This window comes from Rhipicephalus sanguineus, chromosome 3 (assembly GCF_013339695.2).
Source record: "Rhipicephalus sanguineus isolate Rsan-2018 chromosome 3, BIME_Rsan_1.4, whole genome shotgun sequence".
In the NCBI taxonomy this organism is placed as follows: domain Eukaryota; kingdom Metazoa; phylum Arthropoda; class Arachnida; order Ixodida; family Ixodidae; genus Rhipicephalus; species Rhipicephalus sanguineus.
The window spans coordinates 120,297,380-120,323,428 of record NC_051178.1 but is presented as its reverse complement, the minus strand read 5'-3'; the positions used below and the strand labels follow the sequence as shown (position 1 = coordinate 120,323,428).

General features: G+C 46.3%; 1 protein-coding gene across 2 annotated transcripts in view; it reads right to left on the bottom strand.

The window, feature by feature from the left end:
• Positions 1-3,495: 3,495 nt before the first annotated feature.
• Positions 3,496-26,049, bottom strand: part of LOC119387027 (kin of IRRE-like protein 3) — a 32,924-nt gene continuing 10,370 nt past the window's right edge. Inside the window, exons 2-5 of one of the 2 annotated variants that reach the window (XM_049413336.1) lie at positions 16,264-16,281; positions 5,268-5,478; positions 4,552-5,032; positions 3,496-3,547 (exon numbers count right to left, since the gene is read on the bottom strand). In XM_049413336.1, coding sequence (XP_049269293.1) covers positions 4,578-5,032; positions 5,268-5,478; positions 16,264-16,281 — 684 coding nt within the window. In that variant the 3' untranslated portion in view covers positions 3,496-3,547; positions 4,552-4,577. The remainder of the gene's footprint in view (positions 3,548-4,551; positions 5,033-5,267; positions 5,479-16,263; positions 16,282-26,049) is intronic. The other variant, XM_049413337.1, reaches the window with a different exon arrangement.

Here is a 26,049-nt window from a genome sequence, read left to right as displayed (position 1 = left end):
ACGTTCGCTATACTTAACGAAACTTAGCGTCGCCCGCCATCGAAATATTAGTCGAATTGCATGCCATCTTCACTATCACAAGTGTCTGTCAACACGGCACGACAAGTCTTCTCTTTTCCTCCAACGGCGCGTCACGCGTCGCTAAAGATAGCACTAAAATCTGAAACGATGCCACAGTGACGCCTAGCATTACATCGTGTGCACGTAGCACCACACTTCAGTTCCAGGTGTATATTCAACCAGCTCGACGATGATCTTCCGAATCACGCAAACACAAATATACAGCCGAACAACGGAAACATCGCGAGCGCATTCGGAACAACACGAAATGATGCGCCACCAATGCACACACTCTCACAGAATCCCGTTGGCCGGGCACAAAGTACACGCTGAACAACATTAGGCCACACATCCTATATGCTCTATTACTTCCCGCGAACACTCAGCAGCTGTCAACAAAACGCATGATAAGCGCACGAGAACAGATCATTTGAGAGCGGTAGCAGCAACAACAAGATAGTCGTGATCTCTACAATATGTACAACGCGAAGGTGTGTACATCGAAGTGCCTCTCTCTATGTTTGATGTCCATCTTGCTCCACTGCGGGGGCTCGCGAGGATCGAAGCACACGGCAGTATGTACACAGTTCCTGGCGTCTGTCGCACGTGATCGACGGTGCCTGAGTAGTGAGGACGCAAATGTTCTTGCGCCTGAGCGATTGTGCGCGTTCACAACACCCGTTGACACAAGCGTACGTAGTTATGAACGAAATGAGAACAATGCCAAAACGAAGCGAAACAACACAAACACACAACGCACACGAGGGGGTTGACAAGAGGAGTGCGGTCATGCTCGTCGGTGGACCGTGCTGACTGAGGCAGGCCGGCGACATCTCCGCAGCGTTCGTCGATAGCTTCATTTGGTATAGGGCGCTGCTACTGCCGCTGCGATAGCGCAGCTCTTGGTGATCGCAACGCCAAGTTCTTTTTTTTTTCTTTTTTTTTTGAGACACGGGTAACACGACGAAGCGCTAGGTGTTGACAGCCTGTCTATGGTCCGCGTAGGTGGTTTCCAGCCCGTTCAGTGACTGTCCTTGTATTTCTCTCTCCACTCTTGGGTTCAGGTGCGACTGTGAAGAACCAGCCCCTCGGTTCCAGCCTGCTAGAAGGACCGGAATCCTGGACCAAAAAACAATAGAACGAAGCGGCAAGCCATTAAGTACACTGTCAACGGCGATTTTGTATGTACACTGCAAAGCTACAACGCTTAGGAGCGCTGACCAATGTGTTCTAAAGATTTAGTCGAAATGTTTACATTTATGTTGTAAAGATGTACGCGCTTGTTTCACTCTCTGCTTTTAAAAGCTTTAAGCGCCTAGGAGTAGAAAGTGGATGCAAAAAAAAGAAAGAAAAACAGTGGTAACTTTCGTACTGGTAGACATGTCAACCACGTGGTAACGCAGCATCCAGTGTGAATGCATTCGTACACTTGCGCTTGACAAAGCGCCTCATACAGATCGCAAAGTTTGGTACGCACGCAAAGCAGCTATAAAAAACTTGGAGCATGACGCTTAAGCTTTGCCTTTAAAGGAGTACTAGCACAACATATTGAAGGCGGGAAACTTGTGGGATAGATTTGTGCGGACACACGGGCATCATCTACAAAATAGCAACGGCCAATAAAGCCTAGAACATATTTAAAATCAACATTAAAGTTCGTGTTGCGCAAATGCACGCCGTGCTCCTTGCGAGCGCTCTCTGCCATTTCAAAAGAGAGAGGGTGCACCTCCTTATGGACGTGCACGGGAGTACTAAGTTTGAAGTCGTTGCCTCGGAAGTGCACTTTTAGGGGTCATGCATATTTACAACAGCCGAGTGAGGGTTACGGCGGCACCCAGGGAGCCTTCGATGAAAACTGTTAACGCGATGCTCAGCGTTTTGTGTGCTCGTGTAGCGAGCACACAAAACGGTTGTTTTCATGTGCGCACAATCGTTCTCTTGCACTGAGTTTTTCATGTTTTTTCATGTTGTTTGTCATGGCTTTATAGCCTGTCACGTGTCTGTATGATAGCTGTTCAGCTGTTTCATTGATAACTCCCTAACGTGCTTATTTTCATGGCTTTTAGCGGTTCCTGTCTTAGCCCCTAGGGGGACGCGTCATATGGTCTGAGGCTGTTAAAAAAGGCTGGTTTCATCGTTCAATAAACTTAGTTGTTAGTCTGCGCTCGTTTGTCTTGCCTTTCTTCGTGTCCCGTCCTATTGCGCAGTTTCGACCACAATGAACTCGTACCAACTCGCCCAACTCTCCACGCTGCTTACTCGTGTAGCGAGTTGTGTTCACGCAAAACCATTGATCTGGTCCCGCCTCTCTCGGCGCTCTCTGAAACCGAAACTGTGACTGGGCGCTGTAAAAATGTCTCCAAATAATTAACCATCGCGCGCTCGAGCAAACGAGGTTTTAGCCATGAAAAGTGGGTCGTCGGCTACTTATTGCAGCAGAAAAAAAGATAAGATGTAAAATTTTGGTGTCAGTACACCGGTTAGAGTGTAACGCGATATCGTTATCGGGCCTATACGACTCACAAGCACACACACCCGAAACATCTGCGCTATAAAGAGAGCACAGAATGCCGAACGGGGTGGTGGGTGGCAGCACTGAATTACCCCGCCGTCAATGGTAGCTGTGGCCCACGTTGGGTTCGATTCCGGCTCGAACTCTGACTTTTTATTCCTTGCATCCATCCGCATTTTTTGCCCATGTACAACGCCACCGACGCCGACAGCGCATTTCCTACGATACGGGCTTAACGCTATCGCGTTGAAATGCACAGTTGCAACGACGTAAATTAGCAGGAGCCAACGCTTTTTCTCCATTATCCTATCCGCTCCTTTCGCACCTCGGTCAACGGTAGCTCTTTAGCGCACGTGTATAGTGTTCTATGATTGTTTCCTTTCTACGCGATGCTCTCTTGTACTCACAGTCTCATTATTCAGCCCATGTTTCTACTTTACTTTCAGCGTGTTAGTTTGTTGCTGTATTCATTCTCTTAGATTGCTCTTCCCAGCACGGTTAACAAGTCTGCAGATAATCTAAACAGGAATCTCGCTCTGTTATAGAGAGTCTACTTGTTCCTTTGTTATACTTTTTGCGACTTCGTGGTTGGCCTGTAGACCCACCTGAGCGCGCTCATCGTGAACCGGAGCAGTTAGCCACATGTGGGAGTTCCTAACTGACCACGCCAACGGCCTCGTTAGCGAGACCTTGTTAACAGCACTCCGCGAGCGCAGTGGACCATGACGCAGATTTCCGGACGCATGCGGAAACGGGCTGCAGTGAAATGTGAAGTGCGTGTTAGATGCGAGGCAGGCAATTTAGTAGGCCGTTATCGCAATCCTGCCAGGCTTCGCAGCCTTCGTCACGAGAGCACAGTTCCGCTTAGACATATACAGTGAGAGTCGTTGGCAATCAAGCTTGTGAAGAAAGGTAGGATACTTACTGTTGACGAGCGGGAACCGGGCGTGGTATGCCGTGAACCGCGTTATTTACCTGCGGAGAAGAGCGTGTAAAATTGAGTTATGAGATTCTCTCTCTCACACAAACACACACACACGCACGCACACGCACACACAGAGGTAATGAAATTGAAAGTGTCGATAAATCGGAACTGCCAACAAGAAATATGTACTGTCTAACGCTCGCAATGCAGGGCACAACAATTAGAGAATAAATTAAGCAAAAGAGAAATTGATCAACCATGTGGAAAATCATTGACAAGCGAGGCTTTCTTTGATGTTTACTGAAACAGCTTCACTTCAGTTATATGTCTTCGTATATCGTAATATTGCATCCCTCCGGAAAAACTTGAAAAAAAAAATTAAAGAATTGAAGGGCGCGGAAAGAACGCGTAATCTATAGCATAGAAACACATACTCTTTCTTTTTTTTTTGCAGTGCATAAGCTGATGTTTTATCGTGCCACTAGTAAGATTGCGGGAAACCGGCTTCACTTTCGAGGAAATAATTTCCACATAAGCGAATTTTCGTTTTTCGTTTCCCGTAAATTGAAACCCAGCTACAAGCCCCACTCTCTTAAAAAGAAAAGATCCCATTGACTTTTTTTTTTGTGAGTTCTGACTTGCCGCGTATATGAGCCTCTTTAAAGAGACACGTGAACTCTATTTGGAGATCATAATACTCTCTTTTGAGAGTCGTGTGAGCTACAAAAGAGTTAACGTGTCTCTTTCAATGGAAATAAGGTAGGAGCTCACGCGAAGATAGAAACTTGAAGCGATGGAAAATCCTTGAAATACGAAGTGTCGTTGGAGTTAACGTTTCGAGAAGTGGACCTGTCTTCTTCAAGGCTGCAGCCTCGAAGAAGCATATAGCCGCTTTGGCCGCTTTGCGACCAAGGCGGCCATATGTGACTTATCGCTTTGCGACTAACTTGGTCGCGCCACCGGTGCTAGTCGCACGTGTGAACGAGCCTTAACACATACTCTTTTTTTTTTCTTAGAGCGCTGCAGTGACTGAAAAGAATGACGGTACACTCACAGAGTCTGCGTCTCCACCGCGGCTGGTCACCTGGAACCGCAGTGGTGGGCGCACGCCAGCAGCCACTGCACAAGCAGCGACACGAGCAGTGGCAGCAGCGAGCAGGCGGCTGCGCAGTGCGGCGTCGCGGCCGCCGTGAGCGCCATGCCGCCGGCGTCGTTCTGCACGGCGGCCAGCCGCCGGTGGCTCTCGAGAACGTGAACGAGCACCCAGGTGGCGTTGGCGTTGGCGGGCTTGCAAGTGTAGTTGCCCGAGTCCACGGCGTCCACGGCTGGCAGCAGGAGGCGCGACACGGCCGTGCCGTTGGGACCCTTGGCCACGCTGACGCGGCCGCCGCGCTCGAAGTTGATCAGGCGTCCCTGGTGGTACCAGAAGACGAACGCCGGCGCCTCGGGGCTCTCGCTGATGCTGCACGTCAGATTGAGCGCCGAGCCAGCTTCGACGTGCAAGTCAGGGCCGCCTAGGATGCTGGCCTTGGGTACTGCGACGTCATTGGAGCGTTATAGTCGTGGATGCAAGGTCATGGGCAGAGTTTTTGTGATAAAAAATATCAGCTGCATTATTTCCTGTTATTTGAAGACCTAGCGTTATAATTGAGAAATATGCGATTGTAGTACAGATGATGTTTTGTGCCACATGGAACAGTCAGTGGTTAAAACCGCACCCTGTGCAGTAAGCGTTGACAAAAGACATTTGAGCAGAAGCCAGTTACTCACTGACAACACGCAGCGAGACGACCTGTCGAAGTGGCGGGTCCGAGTTGACCAAGCACTCGTAAAGGCCGGCGTCCCTGAGCTGCGCGTCGCGTATTTGCAGCGCCCAGTTGTTCGAGAACTGCATGTGCACCGTCTGGAACCGCTCGTCCGACGTGTACCGCGTCAGTCCCACGGTCAGCAGATGAAAGTCTCGAAGTCGGATCCACGACACCTGCCGAGAACAAGGAGCATGTCCTCTGAACACTGAGAAGGAAGAAAAGAACTACCTAGACACGTCAGTGGTATTGGCCGCGAGGTCCTCCACTGGAGAGGCCGGCGCTGCGATCGCTTTGACGTCACAGATAGGATGCTCCTGATCGCCTTGCTGCGTAGTTGTTGTGAAACGCGACGATTGGGTGAATTTGCGGTGCGCTGGGATCAATTCTCAATGTGTGAAGCTTAATTAGGCCAGCTGGAGATATTATCACCGTGTAAGCTGTGCTAAGTTCCGTGCAAGCAGCTTCAGCTTGTTGGTGTACTGTTCGGCGCCGCAGTGGCAGACGTATGCGACAGATCCCGCTCTAAGTTTTCATGATTACCCCAAATGTGAAAAGAGAGAAAAAAAAACAGAGAGAAAAAAAGCGCGACGCTTGACTGGTAAAGCCGAAAGTGGGAAAAGACGCCAACGCTAATTCGCGGGTCTGCAGCAAGCACTTTTGTGACGAGGATTTCGTGTACGCCGCCGCAGCTAAGATGTTCGGCAACAGCTGACTTGTGCTCGCGAGCGCTCCCGGCAGCTTATGGCTGGCGTTTGTAGTTGAATTTATTGATGCTGGTGAACTACAGGCTCACTGTAAATTAAGAAAATAAGTAAAAAGAAAAGCGCCCGCGTCTCGAATACCTCTTACGGCGAGTTCCTTACGAAACGTAAACATTTCGTCACGTTTAAACCCGCATCGAAGGCGTTCAAAACTAACATCGATACGTTGCCGACAAATGTAAGCCAAGGAGAAAAGTAAACGTATCATTAGTAAAAAAAAAAAAACGAAACGGTAATGATCCTCAATCGAATCGGAGTACAACTAAAAGGAGCAGTGGAGGGGAAATCGGCCCATTGCTTTGCAGATTCCAGAAGCAGCATGCGTGGCGATGCACACCGCTCACCATACCCACGTGCTCGTTGACAGTAGTACATGTGCACCGCACGCGCGGTGGCATTAATGTTCAGTGGCACGTTTTCCCTCGTTGTTGCAACTTCACTCGTTCGTTTTATACAAAGTCTGAGAATTCCTACAGGGAAAGTATTTCATAATGCATTAGCAGCTTAGCTTTCGCGACATCACATTGCATCGTCCTTCATGACGCCAGCTGTAACTACTTTACGTCATGATTGTAGCATGCTAATTAGACGCGCGGATGCCACCGGGGGCACCGAGTTGTACCTGGTTTGGTTGCCCTGATTATCAGTTCATACCGCTTCTTTAAGTAATGAGCTGCAAAACAAGGGGGAAGCATATGCGCGTTGCCCACAACAAAAACGCGTGGCAAAAGCGCAGAAAATGCGGTGTTCCAGCAGACGACACAACCCGGCATCCTATGAGTGACGTCAGAACGTAGGTGGCGCCACGCGATGTCCTCGAGGCCAATACCACGGCCGCTGGATGAAAAAGCGCACGGTGCGCTTTTTCATGCAGCGGCCGTGGGTATACATACAAACACAGAAATGCTTGGATAAGTTCTTGAGCTAAAAAACTTTTTTTTTCATACTTAAACTCTGGCTTGACCCACCCTGGTATCTTAGAAGCCATGACGTTGCGCTGCTAAACGCCAGAATGCGGGTTCGATTCCCCGGCGCGACGGCCGCATTTCGATGTGGGTGATACGCGAAAAGGCAAATGTATCTACGAGTTAAGCTGATATTGAAGAACTCCAAGTGGATCATATAATTCCGGTGTCTGCCGCTATACGACGTTCCTCATAATCAAATTGTGGTTTTTGGACGCGCTTGGTCGAGCCCAAACGACATTCTCCACAAGGATGAAGAAATCGTGCTTCTGACAACGGCCTTCCTTTGGTCCCTGGCTTTCCAGAAGTAAAGATGCGAAGTAAACAGTTCTTTGAATGCAACATCAAAGGTCTTTGGTCACCATTATCACCAAAAACCTCCTGCGTCGCCATAACCCTGCTGTTCAAGCAATGACAGGACAGGTGTGACTGAGCAACAATATGGGGCAGACTTCGCGCCCTTTCTTAAGCGACTAGGGAGACGCCCAGCCCTTGTGCACACGCCTATGAATATCCCCAAGAGTAACACCAAGTATGATGTAATCCTTAGATTGAACTATCTTTGCCTTGTCCTACTTAAAAATTGAACCATATTGAGCGACCGCCTGTGAAACTCGGCACTGTGTGTGTGATGTAACTTGTGTCTATCCTTCTCTCTCTCTCTTTTACTCCCCTATTCCCCCTCCCCATGTGTAGGGTAGCAAACTGGACGCATTGTCTAGTTAACCTCCCTGCCTTTCCTACATTCCTTCTCTCTCTCTCTCTCTGCGGTATTCCACTTCATAAGCTAAACAGTTTGCAGAAAGACACCGGCCGTCTGTACATTTATACTTAAGTAGGGCATGTTAATAGACATGCACACTCTCAATGGAACTGCTTTTTGTGTTTGTATGTTTGTTTGTTTGTTTTGTCTTCCGCAGCAGGTCACTGCAAAACAGATCTGTAACTGAACTGAATAATACTGGTTAATCATCTCATCTCATCTTCCTTCCTGTTCCAAGCCCGATGCCAACCAACACATTAATGCTACCAAGCTAGAACGCGTTTTAATAAACATAGGAGATCAGTATAGTGGCATCAGTTCGCATTACCGGGCTTCGTTCATCATTCATTCATGCATGCACAATTCAACAAAATCCGTATGCTGGGTGCGGTTAATCGTGTGACGTTAATCGATAACAAACAGTCGTCGAGACAGAAGATGCCTTAAGAAAACGCGGCGACCTTAGCATACTGCCATGTAAGTTCGTGTGGCAGTGTCGTAGTTCTGCCGTGCAGGCATAGGTCGGCAAAAAATGTGAAGCTCACTTAGACTCAATCATGAAATATATCTTGCCCTTAGGGCTCACTCGGTCTCACACTCACCAAAGTTTTTTTTCTGCCAGACTTACTCGGACTCGGACTCACTAAAATGTTTTTCAACGGGACTCACTCGGACTCAAACTAATCAAAATATTACTGACTCGGACTCACTCAGACTCACGGCACGATCTGAGTCTGAGTGTGTCGGCTCATGGGTCCGTTAGTGTATACTTAGCATTTTCAGCTATGGTGTCAGTGCTCTTTAACACCTATAATTCGTATAATCAGTACTCTACTTGGCGCCTTTTGATCTCGTACCTTCAGATACGAGTTATCAGTGGCTGCAATCTAGTAGCGATATTTTTATTGAAAGAATGGACTCAGAAATATTTTTATCAGGAACTTCCTGTGAAAGAAATTGCGGGGAGGAGGTCAAGACACTTTGCCCGCCAGTAACTTCCACCTTCATCAATAAATATTGAGCTGGTGTATGAATCCTAGTGCGTTGAAGTGTGCGTGAGTAGACGTGAGTATAAACGTGATCCGACATAAGGTGAGTATAAACGTGATCCGACTACTCAACTTTACCGTTATGATAATAACGCTAAAGTTGAGTAGACAGGAGCATAGGTCGGCAAAAAATGTGGTGCCCACTCAGACTCACTCAAGATATACAGTTTGCGCATAGGGCTCACTCGGACTCATACTCACCCAAATTTTCCTCTACCTGACTCTCTCGTACTCAAACTCACCAATATATTACTCACCCGGACTCCCTCAGACCCAGACCCACGCCCCGATCTGAGTCTGAGTGAGTCTGAGTGAGTCGACTCATGAGTGAGCTTGCCGGCTTGTGCGTGCAGGTACGTGTTTACTGTTGGTGGTAAGCTAGTTACGTATGCATAAACACAGCCCCTGTACCTCAGTAAAAGCGTGGGCTTTCTGTTCCGGTTTACTCCACTACCTGCCTTGTTTACTTCGTTTAGCTAACTCAGTGTCCTGTTGCAAAGTGTCCTGCACGGCTAATGACAATGCAACATTAACCATGTTCAAGGTTGCCCAATTATTTGCCTATGTACGTACAGTTCCCTTGCGTACAGAGCCTATCACGATTACAGGGGACGCTCGGGGGCAGTTGTTTACTCTATGGTCGTCAGAAACGCATTTGTTGGGCTTTGAATAATCATGTCACATAAGTACACGTTCTGTTCAGGATCTGTTCAGGTATATCGTGTAATGAAACAGAGACCATTCAATGTAATAATGGCTTACGTCTTACTATTTCAGCAACCTCCTATGGAACTTACTACTCGCGCACTGACTGGAGTGTGCAATCTCCTATCTAGCTCTGGTAGAAGAGAACTTCTGTCACGGAGCGTTGCTTATCCGAAAACAACAGATCATCAAGGCGGGCACCCCGACGATAACTTAATGAATAGTTAAATTGCGCTGTTTACCGTTATGAAATCGCGCAGTTGTTTATGACAAACACCGTAGCAGTCTGCCCCGTAATAATTTTGATCATTCGCGAATATTTCATGCAAACGCAAATGATAGCAGCTAAGAGGATTTTTACATGTCGCCGACATTGAAATATCATCGCTGTGGTTATACGAATGCAGGTCAATGCGCAAGTGTTAATATCTGGAGAAAGAAGACGACGACGTACAAAAGGCTGGCTTCCCAACGCCCGTCTGTAATTTTCAGTCTTTTTTAGCGAGAGTAGAGTTCATCTTTTAATTTCTGTGCCTCGACCTCAACGAACGACGGTCTGGGGGTGACCGTACTGCGAAGCAAGTACAGCCACCGACTCCCGAAACGGGTCGGCCAGAAGCAGCAGCGCGGCGGCCCTCCGTTGTCGCCCGTCCTTCGCGATGTTCTAATGGCATCCACCGCAAGTAATCAGGCATCAGGTCAGCAGGTTCATTCTGTAGACCACAAAGAAGATGAACAAGCAAGGAAAAGGCTGCGTGAAGACGACGCTCAGTCAAGGGCTTCTACAGAAGACAACGAACAGATGGACCAGACAGCCTTCACTGTTGTCTCCTACAAAAAGAAAAGAGCCGCAGGTGTTCCTGTCATATTCAAGCCAACTCAACCTGACCGAAACTTCTGGAAAGTCAACCCAAATCTACTGGCTTCTGCAGTCGTGACAACAGCCCAAGAAAAGGTACTCAGCCATCGTCTCAACAAGGATGGCAGCCTCATGGTGACAACGTCTTCAGTTCCTGCAGCTAATCGCCTCCTCGCTGTGACAGACCTGGCGGGTATTGCTGTAGAAGCACGAGTTCCATACTCCTACTCTGCCACGTACGGGAGGATACAGGACGTCCCAGTTGAGTACTCGGATGACGACCTCAAGGAGTATTTGAGTGAACAAGGAGTCATATCTGCTAAAAGGCAAGTTGCTTACATTCCAAACGAAGATGGTGCTGTAACAGAGACCCGAAGACGCTCGGTCATCCTCGAATTCTCTAAAGACGCCCCTTTACCAAACCGAGTGTCATTTGGATTCTGCAGCTATCCTGTAACGGAATATATAGGATCCGCTACTCAGTGTTTCAGATGTCAAAGGCATGGACATATAGCGAAATATTGCAACGGCCCCATCCGCTGCAAGATATGCGCTGGAGCACATACGCATAAGGAGTGTACGTCACGTTCTCAGCCTCGATGTGCAAACTGTGGAGCTGACCATGCAGCATCATATGGCGGGTGCCCCAAAAAGAAAGCAGCTACCCTAGCACGGACAATGGAGCAATTCCAGGGAAAAGCGCGGAAACGACGAGAACCACCACCGAATCCGGATGTGATATTCACATCTACAAATCAAAAGCAACAAGATACAGTACAGCGCAGCGACACAACCTCGAAAAGTCTTTTGCATCAATCGTGAAAGGAAACCAGAACAGATCATCATCTGCAAAGAGCCAAGAAAAGTCCTTAAGTGATCCAGATGCAAGTGAACAACAAATGTCCCCAAGGTCGCAGCAGAGCAGGAAGAGCCAAGGAAAGCTGTTGGGTGGCAGCACCGTACAGGAAATATCAGGAATGCTGATCCCCATGATGTTCGCGGCAATCAAGGCTCTCCTATGTGCCAACCCATCGTTGAAAGACATCCCAGAGGTACAGGCAGTCCTGGCTTTTGAACCACTAGTGACGACTTCTTTCACGGCGCAACGCCGTGATTCTTCTGAGTAACAACCATGGATTCGCTACCAATTGACTCGCCAGCGGTGTCCACCAACAAGCACCTTCGCACATGTACTATTTTCCAGTGGAATGCTCGCGGTTTGCGGTCAAAGTTACCAGACATTAAGTATCTTGCGCGAGTGTACCATTTCCCGTTCATGGTCATTTCTGAGTCTCGCGTCGACGAGCAGTTTAGGTTAAAAGGTTATTATTTTCATCATTCCAGGCGACAAAACGGAATTAGCCGACTCCTCATTGGATTTCGCAACGATGTGCCTGCATCTGTGATTGACGTAGGACCGCATGACAAGAATGAGTACGTTTGCGCAACCACAATGATTGGATCTGAAGTGTTTACCCTAATCGGAGTTTACTTGGAACCAGGATCACCGTTCGATGTATCAAGACTCGAAAACTTGTTGACAAGCACTCAGTCTCCACATATTATTTGTGGCGATTTCAACGCACATAACGAGATCTGGGGCAGTTCATATACATGTGCTCGTGGTGCTAAGCTGGCCAAACTTCTTGCAAAATACAATATAGAGCCCTTAAATGATGGCAGCATAACTTACCTGAAAAATCCGAAGACTGTCAGCTGCATTGATGTCACATTCGTATCAAGTCAAGTGGTCCCAATGTTTGGATGGTGTACAGACTTCGAGACTCGAGGAAGCGATCACTACCCTATCCTAATCGCTGCCCGTAATCTTCGGACGTCGCCCAGGAAAGTGGCACTGAAGTTGGTAGACTGGGACGCTTACACAGCAGTGGTAGACGAAGGGATCACAGCCTCGACAACGAATGCAGAATTAATACCGACAATAGCTCATTGCCTCAAAAAAAGCACCCGCTCTGTCGTTAAACGTTGTAATCTGCCAACGAACGACGAAGAATTCGAACGATTATGTGCCATTCGAAGGCGTGCCGAAAGGAAGGCTCTACGTACAAAAATATTGAAGACCTCAGAGCTTGCCGACGGGCACAAAGGCACATACGACGGTACTTAAGCAAACTGAACCGAAAAAGGTGGAAAGATTTTTGTGGTACGCTAGATATACGAAAACCGCTCAGCAAAATCTGGCGAGTCATCAGAGGCATTCGCAAAGAGCCGCAACAGCTTTACCCTTTCCTCGCGCTGTCATTGCATGAGCGCGCTTCGCTGAAAGAGGTAGCAGAGCAGTACTGTAGGCTCCTTTCCAGCGGGACAACACCATCTCTGAACATTGCAAATCATCAGACTCGTACTCCTCGAGCGACCTTTTCTGACTTAGAGGAACTTTTCACAATTGAAGAGCTCAATGCAGCAATCGGCGACACGAACAAGAGATCAACTCCTGGCCATGACGGAGTGAGTTATGCAGCCCTCGCAAATTTAAGCCCCACATCTCGCCTACGTCTTTTGGAGTACTATAACGCCTCGTGGATAAGTGGGGAGGTTCCGAAGGAATGGAAACTAGCCAAAGTTATTCCTATATTGAAGCCAGGAAAGCAGCCAACAAATTACGCTTCCTTCAGACCCATATCTCTACTTAGTTGCGTAGGGAAGCTATTCGAAAAAATGATTCACAAACGACTCAATTGGTTTCTGGAGACTAAGAAAATTTACCCGGAGGAAATGAATGGCTTCCGTCAAAATAGGTCTGCCATTGACAATGTCATTGCCTTGATCGCATCAGTTGAAGAAGAATTGGCTTGTGGAAACACACCTACTGCATTATTTTTAGACATTAAGGCCGCGTATGATTCCGTCTATCATAAATCAATACTCGACGCTTTGGAAACCCTTGGTCTTGGAGGACGGCTTTACGCATGGATTGCAGACTATCTTCAAGGGCGCCAACTTTTCATGTGTACACCGGAGGGCCCTACAACGTTTCATGCCGTAGAAAAGGGAGTACCGCAAGGAGCTGTGTTGAGCCCAGTATTATTTAATCTAGTACTTATACATCTGAAAAGAAACCTGCCCCGTGGCGTCAGCATCACACTGTATGCGGACGATATCTGCATTTGGAGTGCGGCACGTTCCCGCAGAATCACCCAACAACGTCTCCAGAGAGCGCTGGCAAACATATCGGCCTACCTAAATTCAAGAGGTCTCAAACTGTCTCCTGACAAAAGCGTTGCTATGGCTTTCTCGAGGAGGAGAATGGAAAAATATCCACTAGTGTTGAGTGGTCGCACCATTCCATACGTGAAGACACAAGGTTTCTTGGGGTTACGATTGATAGGAATCTCACATGGTCTCCCCAAGTGAAGAAACTGACTGAGAAGATTTCGTCGGCATCGCACGTATTCCGATTTTTAGCCGGGTCACAGTGGGGCAGCAACTGCCGATCAATGGTGCTCCTCCAAAAGGCCTACGTCGACGGGACCTTGCGTTATTACATGCCCATACTGCATAATATGTCGTATACAAGCAAGAGAAAACTTGAGGCAGCACGCAACAACTGTCTTCGAATATGTCTTGGCCTTCCAAAGGGATCGTCTCGATTAGCAACTGTAGCAGAAGCCGGATGCCTGCCTCTTGAAGTGATATCTTCACAGGAGACACTTCGGATTCACCTCAGACACGTTATTCACAACAAGACCCACTTTTTAAAGAATATTTCTACAGCCAATGCCGCATCTAGCTTCGGGCAGGCCGTCGGAAGCATATACGCACGTATTTCGATCCCTGCTCAGTCGTCACCTATTATGCCAAAGAACATCTCACCCTGGACACTGGCACCGCTAGAAATTGTGCCATATATCCCCGGAATCAGTGCAAAAAGGAAAATGCCCCAAGCAGCAACTCATCAGATAGCGCTGGAGTATATGTATAAAGAATACGCAACCGAAACACACATATTCACAGACGGTTCTACAACCCAACGTAGATCGTCGTACGGAATTTATGTGCCCTCTACAGGACAATCCCTCTCGTATCGTCTTGAGAGAGCGACATCATCTACGTCAGCTGAGCTATATGGCATTAAGGAGGCTCTTATGTTTATACTACGACAGCAGCTGCCAAAAAAATGGGTGATATTTACAGACTCTAAAGCAGCCCTACAAAGTATGTGGAACAGGTATAAGCATGGTAATCACCAAAGTGTAGCATATGATATCGCCTATCTTCATCACAAGGCTAAGATTGCAGGACATTACATTAAGTTCCAATGGATACCTGGCCATGCTGGTATTTCAGGAAACGAAAAAGCGGATGAAGCAGCCCGAAAAGGACTCCACTACCGGAATTTCAGAAGGATATTTTTTACTAAAGTCGACGCCTCGAAGTTCGCAAGAAAATATGCCTGTCAAGAAAAAGACCGCCTCTGGAATCTGCCGCTCCACCAAGATAACTGTCTGCGATGCATTGACCCAGAAGTGAGAGTGAAAATTTCCCCAACACTTCCTCGCCAACTTGAGACGCTGTACCATCGTCTTCGACTGAATGTGGCGTACACGAACTGTTATTTGTACCGCATAGGGCACACCACTAGTCCCTGCTGTGATAACTGTGGCAGCATAGAGACTGTGGAGCACATATTACTGGAATGTTCCGCGTACCGCGATGAGAGACAGTTGCTTGAGCGACAAATGGACATGATCTGTCACGATCAGTTAACATTACACAACTTATTAGGGCCAGTGACCAGCCCTTCAAAGCAGCGACGGGTTTTACAGGCACTGTTTAATTACCTATCAAAAATCGGCCTAGTCGAAAAGCTTTAATGGTTGGCTATTTCACATAGCAAAGCCTTATCTTACCTGACACCCTCCTTGTAAATATTTCTATCAGGTTCACTTGCTTATTTCATTTTTTTATATTCTTTCTTTCTATTATTATTTCCTCCCCTCTCTCTAATCTGTCAATCCCATTCCCCATCCCTACACAGAGTAGCATGCCAGCGGTATACTGACGCCGGCAAAAATCTCTGTATTTCTAATAAAGAGCATCTCTCTCTCTCTCTGTTAATAATATCTGGGTTTTTACGTGCCAAAACCACTATATGGTTGTGAGGCACGCCGTATGAGGAGGGCTCCGGACATTTCGACCATCTCACGTTCTTTAACGTGCACTGACATCGCACAGTACACGGGCCTGTAGCATTTCGACGGAGTCGAAATGCGACCGCCGCGGCCGGGATCAGAGGGTGGACTTTACATGTACCGGTACCGGTGCACAGAACTGCAGCGTTAGCCGATAAGACGCCTGCGTTATTTCTTATCTCTATCTATTCATTTCATCACTGAATATATCACACAGGAAGAAAAAAAAAAACGGCAACGGAAAGAAGATGCCTGTTCATCATAAACGAAAATCACAAGCCGTGCCTGATGATATTTTGCGCATTACATTCGGTCGCTTCAACACAACTGTCAAAATAAAATTTACGAAACATGCTGGCAAAGCAGCGTGGACGTCGGGGTTTCGTAAGAGATCAATATATGAGCAGAACGGGATCTGAAAGCTTAGACATTAATTTTTGCGACGTGCAAACGGTTAGGAACAAGGGAAAGTGTTTTGAAATACGCGGACAAAGCATGCAGAACATACAACCTCCACCGCACGAAGCATGACCCGCTGTTAGTACGGACTCGTGAGCGCACAGTGAAACGGAAAAAGAACTCCGCACATGCGACGACGAAGCAATACAATTCTTTCATGAGCTTCAATAAAAATTTAAAAAATTAGGTATCCAGCAACCATGAGTTAAAAGCGAGAAACAAAACCATAATGAAAGTAACTTACAATTTGTCGGTGCGCCTTCTGCAAAGGAAACAGAACAGAGGAGGAATGAAAATAAATGAGCATGTATAACGAATTCGGCTAATAAGAATATCAACAATATCAACGTATCCAAAAAGAGGCAAGCCGTAGACGAAAGTTGTGCAACTTTCGAAGCAAATGCCGATTCTTAGCCGCGCGTTAACATAGAGAAGCTGGGTGTGTCCAGATAAGATCGAACACGAGGTCCCGGTCACCATTCCAGATATTGATGAAATTTGCTGTAGGTCTAGGCACTACACCCAGAACAACGGTTGCGAAGTTAGTTTTGCGAAAAAAAATTTGTTCGCCTGAGAAAAAATATACAAATTTTGGCCGCAAAAAACACTTTTCCGCCAATTTCGCGATTTCTGAATTTTGAGCGCACCTAGGGAAAAATACGGTGCACTTCTCGGTCACAATATTTATTCCCCTCAAAGAACAAGTTAAATAAAATCTTATGAGTTTATTATTTTCCTTGCTTGTTGAAGCACCTTTGAAGAAAAAAATCACAAACTTGGCAAATCGCACAAAATACCTGTATTTGAGGAATTTATTGCTGCAAACATGTTAAAGTGAGGATAATAAAAATCAGTACATATTAACTTTGATACCTTCGCTCTCTTTTAAAATAGTTTTCGTGGTTTTATCACGCGCCAATTTATTCGATAACTGGGCTGACACGTAAGTGATTTACCAAAAACGCCGAAATTTGAAAACTGTTTTCTCAAAAAGGCCATTTTTAATTTTTTTAAGTCCCTCTGATTGAAGTCAAGGACGTCATCTATCATTCTGCTTAAAAAAACGTTGCATTATTTTGGTTGCTGACAAGTTATAATGCGTCAAATGTGACCAAGTCAGCCTAGCGGCCGCGTCGTTCGTTATGTGCTGACACTCGGATATTAGTTGTTCAAAATGCTTGTACGTGACATAATCACAAATTAGTAGCCCCACACAACAAATGCGCGGCCAGGTGTCATGGTTCAGCAAGCTTTGTCTGGCGATCAGCCGCTTGACAAACCCGCAGTAGCGGCTGCTCGATGCTGCGGGCGCTCACATTACATGAGTGCCGCTTCGACTGCGGATGAGCTGCGATTGCGCGCCAAACTTCGCTCAGAGGTCGAACGAGAGAAGGAATGCATCACTGCGAAAGTTAAAGGCTGTTAAGTGCCAACAAAAGCCATATTATACAACGAAAACTCTGCCGGTAATTTTGCAGTGAGCGCCTCCAGTAGTGCGCTCATGTGTTGCTTTATCTCTTCTGATGGCCTAAAGATAATTGGGTTCACTCTATCAGCAATATATGACACAAAAGCAAGCCATTGACATCTAAAGAAATGTCTCATTCGTGCTTCCGATGGTCGAACAACTCAAATTGCATTTGTTGTCTATTTCGTGCCAGAACACTTGTGTCAGCCGGCTGTGAAAAGAAGTGAGTGCAAGTCCTTTGCTTCATTAAAGCACCGCTTTTACAATATTATGTTGTTGTGCGTCCGCAGATATTTTCAACGCAAGCCGAGCGTTTTCACGATATTTTGCGGCTGCGGGCATAACAGGAGGGAAAAAAATACATGCATGCTGTAGTGATGGCGCGCACTGCGGAATTGCCGGCAGAGTTTTCGTTGTATAATATGGCTCTTGTTAGCACTTAAGAGCCTTTAACTTTCATAGTGATGCATTCCTTCTCTCGTTCGTCCTCTGAGCGTAGTTTGGCCCACAAGCGGAGCTCATCCGCAGTCGAAGCGGCACTCATGTAATGTGAGCGCCCGCAGCATCGAGCGGCCGCTACTACGGTTTTGTCAAGCGGCTGATCGACAGCCAAAGCTTGCTGAACCATGACACCTGGCAGCGCATTTGTTGGTGTGGAGCTACTTATTTGTGATTATGTCACGTACAAGTATTTTGAACAACTAATATCCGAGTTTCAGCCCATAACGAACGACGCGGCCGCTAGGCTGACTTGGTCACATTTGACGCATTATAACTTGTCAGCAACCAAAATAATGCAACGTTTTTTTTATGCAGAACGATAGATGACGTCCTTGAATTCAATCAGAGGGATTTTAAAAAAAAATTAAAAATGGCCTTTTCGAGAAAACCGTTTTCAAAGTTCGGCGTTTTTGGTAAATCACTTACGTTTCAGCCCAATTATGGAGTAAATAGGCGCGTGATAAAACCACGAAAATATTTTAAAAGAGAGCGAAAGTACCAAAGTTAATATGTACTGATTTTTGTTATCGTCACTTTAACTTGTTTGCAGCAATAAATTCCTCAAATACAGGTATTTTGTGCTATTTGCCAAGTTTGTGATTTTTTTTCTTCAAAAGTGCTTCGACAAGCAAGGGAAATCATAGACTCATAAGATTGTAATTAACTTGTTCTTTGAGGGGAATAAATATTATGACCGAGAAGTGCACCGTTTTTTCCCTAGGCGCGCTCAAAATTCAGAAATCGCGAAATTGGCGGAAAAGTGTATTTTGCGGCCGAAATTTGTATATATTTTTTTCTGGCGAATAAAATTTTTTTTTTCGCAAAACTAACTTGGAAACGATTGTTCTGGGTGTAAGGCCTAGACCTACAGCAAATTTCATCAAAATCCGGAATGGTGACCAGGACCTCGTGTTCGATCTTATCTGGACACACCCAGCTGCGAGTTTAAGGGCCATGGCATTAATACTGGGCTTACAATAACAGCCTCTATAGAGTCTAGACGTAGGTGGTGGGTTCAGATATAGCGGCTAATATTAGTAACTCGGCGCTGCGTCTAATGTACCTAAGTATGAGACTTGATACAATAAGTTTCACATAGGTATGGTTGAAATAGGACGAGACGTCAGTAGGGAAGGCACTAGCACACCACGCATCACCCGCAGCTCTATAGGTAACGCGCCGCGTGATGAATGCACAAGCTACATATCGGTCAGGAAATCACATGTAAGAAGTCTTGAGCTACACATATGGCAGAATATCACACGTGACAAGCTGTACATGTCCTGGTCGTATACAGCGTCGCTGCAGAAGTTTTGACAGAAAAAATTCACCTACGAGAAACAACGCCGTCGTTGTCAAGCGCCCGACATATTTCTGGCCGCGTTTCCTCGTTGCTACAGGCGACCTGTACAAAACTAAAAAAAAGAAAAAAAGCTATAGCTAATTAAAGTCGGTACTTCTTGTAAGGATCTTAATGAAGCGTAAGAGCAATCTCTATTGCACACTAAAAGCTGGTCATTTTTTTGTTGATTTGACGATCTTGTTCCGTCAGAGCGAAGAGCTTTACTGCATGTCGGGTTAATGATCGGTTGTTAAAAAGTGAATAAGAAGGTAGGGCTTTTCGCATGTGATCCCTCAGCCAAGATAATTAGCGTATTTTCTAATTTCACCTCGCACACGGGTGCAAATCTGCCACGTGACGCTTTCCAACAAAATAACGCGTGGCTGATCAATATTGCCGCAGGCGAACCAAGACAGAAATCCAGGCGTTGACGTCTTCCCCAGAACCAGATCAGCAAAAACGTTCTCTTCCTCTTCACAGCCAAGCGTGCACGTGCCATAGCGGATGGTTCATAAATGATGGCATCCTCCCAAAGAATGCTCTTATGAAGGCAAAAGAAAAATGAATGAGAAGGTTGCTATAATAATAGGTTGTACTATCAGCATACAAAATTAAACGCCAACAAAAACAGATTCACTGGAAGTACGGGCTTTCTAGCTTCAAGTCCGCAAAACTACGAAAAACCAACTAGGCAAGCTCTTTGTACTTTGACAGCATACACCACAGAGCGGATGAGTACGTTGAATGAATGAGCAGAAATGTATATATATATATATATATATATATATATATATATATATATATATATATATATATATGTGTGTGTGTGTGTGTGTGTGTGTGTGTGTGTGTGTGTGTGTGTGTGTGTGTGTGTGTACAGAAACTGCGCTTCAGCAGTTTCTGTACACACACACACACACACATATAGTTGCACACAAATAGTTGCAACGCAATCAAGGCCATTCATTTGTTCTGTAATCACTTCGGGATAATCTCAGTAGTTTATTAGAAGTCATCTAACCACAACTACGCAGCCATCTTTCATGTGTATAGAGCGGTTCTGAATTTTTTGCAGCGCTTTCGGAGGTTCCAAACTTTTGCGATAGCAAATGCAAGCGCTTCTGAAGCGTCATAGATCATCACGTTGAAAATAAATGTGCAATACCGTTTCCACTGCGCCCACGTTAAATCCCACACGCGCACCTATCTTTCTGCCAATATCTTGACTATTTCATTTTGTTGTTCTCCGAAGGAACATTGCATCGCGCAAACGAGCTAGCGCTACCGATAATGTCAGTCAGAATCACGAAAACTAGTGCACTGCCCACGCTTTCAAAGCTCATCACCATCAAACACGATTCTCAGAAGGCTATTCTTGCATTTTCTACTCCTTCTTTCTTTCTTCCCTTTTTAAAACTAAACCCCTACTCCAGAGTGCGAATTCATGCTCGATATAAAAGACCACGCCGCTTTCGTATATACTGAAATTGCCATGCAATGCAGCTGAATACGAAAAGAGAATCAAGGCAGAAAATCCATTTTAGAAAGCGCTGTTTCTGCGTTCACACAATGGAATGACAATGCACACGAACGGAGGATTTGAGGAGCAACATTTGGCGCGGTAATGGAGTTGCATAGTACACTGCTGCTGACTTCGCCATAGCAAATTTGAAGAGGCCGTTAGCCATACTTTTCATCCGGATTTTGCTAGGGCAACCGAAAAGCCCCCAAAAAATGTCACACTCTGTCGTATTTGCAAATACATACGATGGGAGGGCGGCGACAGGGCTAATTAATAGCGATGCCGGAGCAAATATGGCTCTGATATTTGCATAATAAACGCAATATCTACCTAGAGAAAAATAATATTGTGGACAAGTGTACACACCAGCAAACCTAAATGGCATAACTCTATCCAATTTTTGCGCAGATGCGTGAAAAATGTACCCCTCAATGCGCAACACTGAAGATTTTCGTGCTAAATGTTTCCGTAGACCTGGAGAGAAGCATGGAACAGTTAAAATGTCTGAGTCATACAAGGATAAACTTAGTACCGATCATTTATGTACAGATCATTTAGGTGTTAGTACTGACATCTTAGAAAAATTATACATTGCCATCTGGCTTCCGCCTATGTCCTGCGTGACGAACATAGTAAAGCCATTAGTATACGCATTATTGGCATTGCTCTGAGGGTAGACCTACAGCGCTTTTTCGGTTATTTCAAAAGTGGCCCAAACTAAAAGCGTTACTCAGATAAAACATCAAATGCCGTGCGCGAACAATTGTGAACCCGGTAAACTTCCACGGATATGACTTGAGACCTTGGCTCTGAGAAATCGAGGAAATTATCCCGCAGCGTGTCGATAACGCAAACCTATAACAATGAAGATGAAAAGGGATAAATTTTTTTTGGCGATGCGGGCAAATGGAAACTTCGCAGATTTAACTTTAAATTAGTTATAATTCCACGTCCCGCGAACTTCATATAAGAAATGCTAGGTTTAAATTGCGTCATTTACTGTCCTGAAATATGGCCTCTCTAGAAGTAGCTAAGGCACACACATGGGGGATACTTGTTCACTTCTTCAGCCTACGCCCTGTCACGCGCAAGCCAGGCCGGCCAGGCCGCGTAGCCGCAACACCTTTAAGATAATCACGATAACAATGTCACCCAATCATCTATTTTTCGCGTTACCTCGCTTCATCCAAACGTGCGCTATTCCAGCGGTCCTGCAAAGTCATGCACCTCTGCCTTTGACTTCCCCAGTCCACGGCCCGTCGGCCTATTCGGTCTGTGGCCACGCTTGATTTCACTTGCCCCTTTTTTTAGCGCACTTTTCCTTTGTGTGCGTTTCTCTGTCTTTAGCAGTGCTCTATTTATACGTTTCTACGCAGAAGTGCACGTACGTAGTACATACTACACCGCCGGTCCTGCACAGCTGCCTCAATTAGGCGTCATTAGGCGCTCCTCTGTTCAATTCCTCGCTTTTGCTTCCCCGTTGGTTTTTGTCCATTCACTTTCGTCGCTTTTTCTCGTGGCTCGTGGATGAGTAGGAGCCAGATGTGAGCATGGCACGCTGATTGAAAGTGGGTACGAGGCATCATTAGGGCAGCGTGGACAAATGGACTACCGCGCCTTCTTTCTTTCTTTTTTTTCTTCGCGTATGTGCCTTCCCTTCTTTCAATCTACCCGCCACCGCTTAAGTTTCTGCTTTTCGGGCTGCATGTTATTTAGAGAGAAAGCCGCTATACGACGCCCACGTGCCGAGAAACAACGTGGAACTCAAAGTAATATGAAAGCTCTCGTACAAAACGGGGGCCTGAAGTCCCCCTTTCCTGCCTATGTAATTAGGTGCAACACTACGCGACCTAAGCAGAAGCTTGTACAAGTTGCGAAGTATGCCTTGTCGTTCATTCTTCTCAGCAGTGGCTATTCATGCCTTGATGCGGGGATTACTTGATTACTTTTCCCGTGGTTCTCTCTCTATATGTTGTTGTTGTTGTTGTTGTTGTTGTTGTTGTTGCTTCAGAGGCCGCAGGTTACCGCCGATGCGTTTCCGGATACATGATTGACTCTCTGTGATAGCGGACAGCCAAACTTGCTTTAAAACGGGAGATTGGGCGAGTTGGTAGGTTAACATTTTTTAATGAACAGAGCGAAGGGTTGTCTGAATGTTTTCGTACTTTGCATGTTTACTTCGCGCTATTGATTCAAAGACGTTAGCCGATCTTACACAACAATTAAGGTCTCTGCGAGACCTTAATTCAAGAACATCCTCCCTGTCAGTCCCTGTTCCAGCTATGGTATCCTAGAATCACCGTCAAATTAATCTAAACAGTGCCATGCTTGCTTTTTGCACTTATTACTTTCCCAAACTCTCACTTTTTTTTTCGTTTCAGTTCATTGTGTAGACTTTGCCGCTTTACAGATGTGATTCGTGCCAAAGCTGACACACAAAACACACGGAAGTTTTTGTTGTTCCCGCTTATATACGGTTGGATACAAAATAACCCGAAGATCACGCGCCCGTCTACAAGTGAAAACGAACGTCGAACGGGAGTAGCAGCAGTAATGTTAAGCGTGATGCTGTTTAACGTTAAAATGCAGCAGTCAGTGGCTACAGAATGCCTACAAAGCATTTCCTTCCTTAACGGACAATAAATTCACGGTATACGAGCATTTCTGGATTCAGCCTTCGTCAGAATGTGGCCCGTTATGGAACCCACGAGCTCCTCTGCACCTACGGAATGCCACAATAAGCGAGGTCTCGCAATGGGCGTAGGAAAAATATTTGGAGAGATTGGAAATACATATACCTGACGCCAACCCTGCAAGTTTGTCTCTCTCTCTTCTTATTTAACGATTACCCTGCAGCACCCGAAGGCGGTAAATAATGGGGGGGGGGGGGGGGGGTAACAATGCCTCTCCGTTCCCTCGGTGACCTAGCTCTTTAGTTGGATTGTTCCGTTGGTTTACTGTCCGGAAAAATAAAAGAATTGGTATACATGTTCATCTTGGTTAGGCATTCCAGGTTACTGCAATAGTGATCATTACGCCTTGGCATACAAATCTCTTTACTTCTCTCTCCGACTTTCATTCGTCCCTCTCCCTACATCGCGAATAGGCGACGAGCTATACTACCTCGTCATTGCTGCAAAATATTCTTTTCAAGCTCTGCCGTCGCTTTCGCTAGTTCTTACTTTTTTTTCCCCTGTCCCCCACCCATCTTCGATACGGAAGTCAAGCATATGCGATCTCTTAAATCATTCTGAACTGTTATACAGCGATAGCCGGGAGACCTTTCCTTACTTTTTTTTTCTTTCAAAGCTCCTTCTCTCGTACGCCCAGATTTTCCTCATAAGTCTCCGACGCGGGATCGTCAAGCCTCGGGCCGAGGAACAGAAAAAGCTCCATCATTTGCTCGAATATTCCGGGAGTCGCGCTTCCGATGTCGGCAGAAGAGCTCGGCTCGACTCGGCTTCTGTCTTGGCTTTCGCGTCGCGCGAGCCTATATATCCACGAATCCAAATAGGCGCGGGAGGCTGTGAAAAAGGCTCCATGAATAATGCATGTTCGTCGCTAGTCCCGACGGCTGCCTGCTTTCAGCCGACCCGGCAGACGGCATTGCCAAGGACGTTGACGGCGCCATTTTGTTTGCCAGACTCTGCGTACCTTCGGGCCTCGAGTCGCGCTGGCGACGCGTATGAATAAACGATGCGTTGCTGCTGCAGGCGGCCACTGACACGAACGCACGGGAACACAGACGCATGCATAAAAGAAGCGGGGTGGACAGGTGTCTGAAAAGAGTGTGTGTGCGGTAGTGAAAAGTATATGCGGCGCGACGGAGCGTTAAGTACGCGTAATGTGTGCTCTTCCAAGAGTGTAGCAAACTTTGCTGGTCGCGGTTATCTAGGCGCGAAAGCCCGCAAGCGAAGGGAATGACGACGAAGAGCAAGCTCTAAGGGCGCGTCCTTTCGTGGTCACGAGCTCGGCCAGTCTTCTTTTTAAAATCAGTCTTTGGATGTTTATAATTACACTCCTGTATTCTATTTCAAAGAAATCATCAATTGAGACGCGTCGCTAAATAAATTATACGCGGCAAGCGGTAATACTGTCGTTAGCATTTCTCTTTATTTTTGTCATTAAACACGATTATTTTTGCTAACTTTTCGTGACCCGTCTAAAGTAATTTGAAGCTCAAAAGTTTGAGCGGCAGCTCCTGTATATTATCCAAGTTCGGCTTCCCAACGGCTGCAAGATTACGCTGCCGTTGGCTTCTGACTTTGTTAGGTTCGTGCATACTGCCATATCAAAGGGGAAAAAATTAATTCTAGACTTTCAGGTGCTATGATTGGATCGCCATGATGTCAAAAGGAAGCACGCCTCAGTCAGGGGACTGTAAATTAATTTATACACATAAGGTTCTTGAAGAGAGAGAAATGTTTTAATGAAAAGGTGGGGATGTTAGCCTGGCTATTCGCCTGACATGGTGTACCCCCTTAACTATACGAATGTTTTCGCATTTCGCCCCAGTCGAAATGTGGCCAACATGGCCAGGATTCCAACCCGCGTCACCTGGTCGTAGTCGCTAACCTACCAGAGTGGATGCCATATTGAAGACAGTGCTATCTTGGTGGTGGAGTCCAGCTGGACTCCGCCGAAGAGAGGCCACTCTGCTATGCCGCTTATGGCTAAGAGTGGCTTTCACGAAGTCATATTCGTTTCGAATAGGGATGGCCGACAACGCTCTTTGCGACGCCTGCGGCACCGAGGAGACCTTGCAGCATATCTTCTGCGACTGTCCTCGCTACACTGCGCAGAGACGATCCCTGGTATTCGCTCTCGCTCATCTTCACAACAGACCGTTGACACTAGACACGATTCTCCAATGTCATCCTGAGAAGTCATCGAGAGTTCAAGCAACCAAGGCATTGCTCAAATTCCTAAGGACAACAGACTTACACGAGTGGCTGTAGACTTTTTAATGATGCCGCATACCGCACAAGACTGCCGCTCTGCGCTGTGACGTTATGTGTGTGCGTGTGTGTTCCCCTCTCTTTCTCTCTTACTTTACTCTTCTTTCGATCTCCCCCATCCCTTCCCCCTGTACAGGGTAGCATACCGGTTATGCCAAACTGGTTAACATCCCTGTCTTGCCTCTCTCCCGTTTTCTTCTCTTCTCTCTCTCTCTTGGTGGTATTTTAACGCGAACACT